This window comes from Leptosomus discolor, chromosome 1 (assembly GCF_034619465.1).
Source record: "Leptosomus discolor isolate bLepDis1 chromosome 1, bLepDis1.hap2, whole genome shotgun sequence".
Classification (NCBI taxonomy): domain Eukaryota; kingdom Metazoa; phylum Chordata; class Aves; order Leptosomiformes; family Leptosomidae; genus Leptosomus; species Leptosomus discolor.
This window is the reverse complement of record NC_141391.1, coordinates 91,494,869-91,499,006: the sequence shown is the minus strand read 5'-3', so window position 1 is coordinate 91,499,006 and position 4,138 is coordinate 91,494,869. Positions and strand designations below refer to the sequence as shown.

The 4,138-nt window shown below is 42.3% G+C and overlaps 1 protein-coding gene across 1 annotated transcript; it reads left to right on the top strand.

Moving 5' to 3' along the window:
• The first annotated feature begins 700 nt into the window (after positions 1-700).
• Positions 701-1,579, top strand: TASL (TLR adaptor interacting with endolysosomal SLC15A4). The gene has a single exon (XM_009956195.1). The coding sequence runs from the start codon at positions 701-703 to the stop codon at positions 1,577-1,579; it is 879 nt and encodes a 292-aa protein (XP_009954497.1).
• Positions 1,580-4,138: the final 2,559 nt, after the last annotated feature.

Here is a 4,138-nt window from a genome sequence, read left to right as displayed (position 1 = left end):
ATTTAGGTGTCTAAAACAGGCCAGCTGAATCATGCCTCCAAAAAGCCTTGCTTTTGCCACTGACATTTTTGTGTCTAAAAGTTAGAGACAATTAATTCCACCTTGCTTGACATGCAGAAGTGCAAAGTGCTAATTTAATGATCTGAGATTTTTTAAATGACAAAGGAACCACACCTACAGTCATTGATTAGTCTGGAACAGAAGGGGTGATACTCTCAATATGAATCTCAAATCAACATAAGTCAGAGGCAGCTGACAAACCACACACAACAGAAGTTGCTTCAAAGCATACGAGAAAAAGGGGGAAACCCCTTGACTTCTTAGTGAAGTCAAGGGCAAAAAATATACATATTTAAGTGTAAGCTATTACAGCAATTATTACCACAACAAACCACTTCTTGTTCCTCTCTTTCCAACTCACTTGTTGTTGGGTGTATTGGACATGCCCTACATAATGTTACACAGAATATGCTTGGATGTGATTGAGTTAACAGCACAACAGGAAGACTAGCTGGTCACTCATGGACTCAAGTCCTCTGGAAAGACAGGGACACTCTTGTTCATGTCCAAATCAGAAACATCTCTCTGCAGCTGGCAACAGAGCTGCGAGTGTAATCATCACTCAATGAGTTTGTAATGAGCTAATGGTTTCTTCTTGTCATTTTTCTGTCCACTGGCAGTTCCTTTCCTTTGTTGAAGGATGCTGTCAGAAGGTTACCTTTACAGAATTGCCTACCTTTGTGAAGATCTGAACCCTGAGCTCTACAGCAGGAGTTCGGCTGAGGAAGTGCTGTATGAAATGAGGTCCATTAATTATTCTTCCACAGATGAAGCACAAGGAAGAAACCTCCTTCAGAGATGCAGATCTGCTGGCAAGTGCATTTCCTCGGTCTGCTCTAGAGGTAACAAGCACAGCAGAAGGCAGAAGGAAAATCTCCTACAGCCTACACAGCACCCCGTGCCTACAGGGCAGCCATCTCCGGCTATACATGTCTGTGAGGGGCTCACAAGGAAAGACACCTACCTGGTTCCTCCTTCCTGCAAAAGCATTTGCAAGAACTACAACGATTTGCATATAGCTGGGGACTACGTGGTGCCTATTAGCTCGGTCACGACAGATTTTACCTGCGACAGCGGTATAGGCCCCTTCTTGGAGTCTTCAGAGATTCCTCCCCCCATGGAGTCCGTCAGGGTCCCCCCCTCCAGTGACACCAGCCGCAAGCCGGTCCAAGGCTACTCCTCATGCTGGCGGCTGGCGAGCTTAGTGCCCCACCAGCAGCCCCTCTCCGATTCAGCCCTCAACGACTACCTCGAACAGAAGCTGGTGGAACTGTATAAGCAGTACATCATGGATAGCACAGCAAACAGGGCATCCTCCACTCAGATCCTGGCCTCGGAGCTGATCATGACTAACGTAGATCAAATCAGCATGCAGATATCACGGGAGAGGAATATGGAGACCACCAAGGCCAAAGACATTGTCATTAGCCGCTTCTTACAAATAGCCAGTGAGAAAATATCCTCAGAAATGAGCACACCTAGTCTGCATATTTCCCAGTATAGCCACACTAATGCATAATATTTGAACGTCTGCTGCTAGAAAAGTTTTATGTTTTGCAAAGTCGATTTTTAGTTTCTTAAGACATTTTTGTGCTTCATAAAAATGCATTTACTATCTACCACTTAAATTAAACCTACCAGTATATATTAAATAAGTAAAAATATTGGTACTGTGCAGCCCCTATTGTGGACCAGATGATATTTTCTTTGGTGTTTTTTTTTTTTTTTTAAAAAATTTCCCTAAAGGCTTAGTTTAGTGAGCCTCAGACATTAACATTTTTGTAGAAAAATGACTAAGAGCATATGGCACTCTTCCAGGTGCTCAGGTTTTTGCTTTCTTCCCCACGTGCTTGATATATCATTTCAACTTTTCTCTGTCTGGAGTCTGCCATCCCGCCCCCGGGTCTGCGTGAAGCGAAGGCTTACACCCGCACAAGCACAATGATGGCAGAGCCACAGAAATACAGAATTTGGAATGCCATCTAGTTCATCTCCCTGCCCCAAAGAGCTTTACTTATGACATCCCTCACAGAAGGGATAGACACTGTATGGTTTCTTCTATGCTAACCCTAATTATTTAATTGGTGTCTTCCTGTTCAAAAGTTACCATCCCTTTATGTGAAGCACAAACTCTGGTTGCAAACAGACTTCATCAGCAGGAGCATGAGCCTATAGCTGTGTGTTTTGCACTGAACCGAACTGTTACAGTGGACGCTGGTGACCAGTGATCACAGACAGACACCACCTTTGCCACCTGCTTACAGACCTGCAGCTGTGCCGTGGTCGTGTAGGGACAGTGATGATAATAAAGGGGAAAGAGTAAGAAGAATTTGCCTTTGTCAAGAGAGTTGCATATTGAAAAATAAGGGCTAATCCCAAGCCCATTTGATTAATGCAAACAGGTCCTTTGAATGCAGAAGGAAAGCTGCAAGGGACTGCTCAGCAGCATGGCTAACGACTTCTTTTGTTAGGAGCATTGCTGGGTATCATAGGTCAATGTTATTTGAACCTGATGTATTTCTAAAAGGAAGGTCCTTTTTTTGTAAAATTCACTAGGTCTTAAAAAAAGAAGAAAAAAAAAAAAAAAAGAGCTGCCTTGTGGCAAGGATGATTACCTACTTGGAGTCTGTATAATGTATAACATATTGTCAATGCCAGTCCATCATTGGCTGAGTTTCTAAGTATCAGTATAATAGAAATACTAATTTATAATAAATGCTCATAAAATGTTTTCATGTTACTGATTCCACAGTGTCATTTTGGCCTTTGTGTTCTTTTGCCTTTTTTTTTTTTTTTTTTTTTTTAATGTAAGGCATACCTTGTTGTATATGTCAAAACAAATGTAAAGTAGTAAACATGTCACTTTATTCTATTGCTGCCACCTTTCCAGAGATTACTGGGATAGCTCAGTGTATTTTCCTCCTTGTGCAATGAAAAGGTATCCGAAAAAACAGTTGCTGTAAGAACCTTTGATGTGTGAATCCAGAGACTGTACATCTGTTGCCATAGCAGCCTACCCAAATACTATTATTCAGCAATTCAAGGTAGATCATTTCTGGCATATAATATTTCCATACTGTGATCAAATGCGATGTACAAAGAGAAAACCCCCGCTATTTTAAAGAAAAAATAACATTCATGGTAATGCACGGGCACACAAGTGTGTTCTGCATGCAAAATCCATTACTAACAAATCTCTTAAATCTCTTGAAACTCTCAGAGTAAAAGGATACACTAGAATCTGTGAAAATGGCTTGTAGAGGACAGCAAAATGAGAAAATGGTTGTTTTTATGTCCTACAGATATGGATTCAGGCTTTTCAAAACATGAGGGTTTTGTTCATGCCTATTGACATTCCCATCACTGAATTTTAGTAGCAAAAGATGTCGCAGAAAGCAACTTGCAGAGTCGAATGCATAAATCAATACCCTTGCTGAAAGATCTGGCACCTTCGCCAGAGAACAGAACCCATTCTTCCACTCAACTCCACCCACTTCACAGAACGCGTCCTGTGCAAACAAAACAGCATTTTATCGTCTGTTACTCAGAAATCCAGACTTTGATTTTGCTCCCAGCAGATAGGGCTGTGACCGAGACCTGCAGGCAGCACCCACTCCCCACAGCCTCCCTTCTAAGAACTGATGCGGGAAACAGCAAGGGGGCTGGAGAACAGGAGCTGAGGGGTCTGCCCAAAGCCATGTCAAAATGTCCTCTCCTTTACTGGGCTCCCTCCGTAGCCGCTGTGTCAGAGGACTGCAATGGGAGCTGGGGGTCGGCACTGCGAGGACAGTGCTGTTACAGCAGTGCACTACAGAGCAGTGGAGAAGACAGACACATTTTAAATGTACAAAAGCGTGGCCTATGCATATAGAGGGCATGTTGGATACTTACATTTGACTAATCAATCAACTACAAATCATTCCGTTCTCATGCAGCTTTCTTCCAAGCAAATCACTTAATATAATCTTACCTACTTTCAAGTAAAGGTCTTATTTTGTACTGTCAAACTGTCATTTATGAATTTTATTCATGGAAGGGTCATCATCATTGCAGAAGCTGATTTATTCCGGAAAGGTAG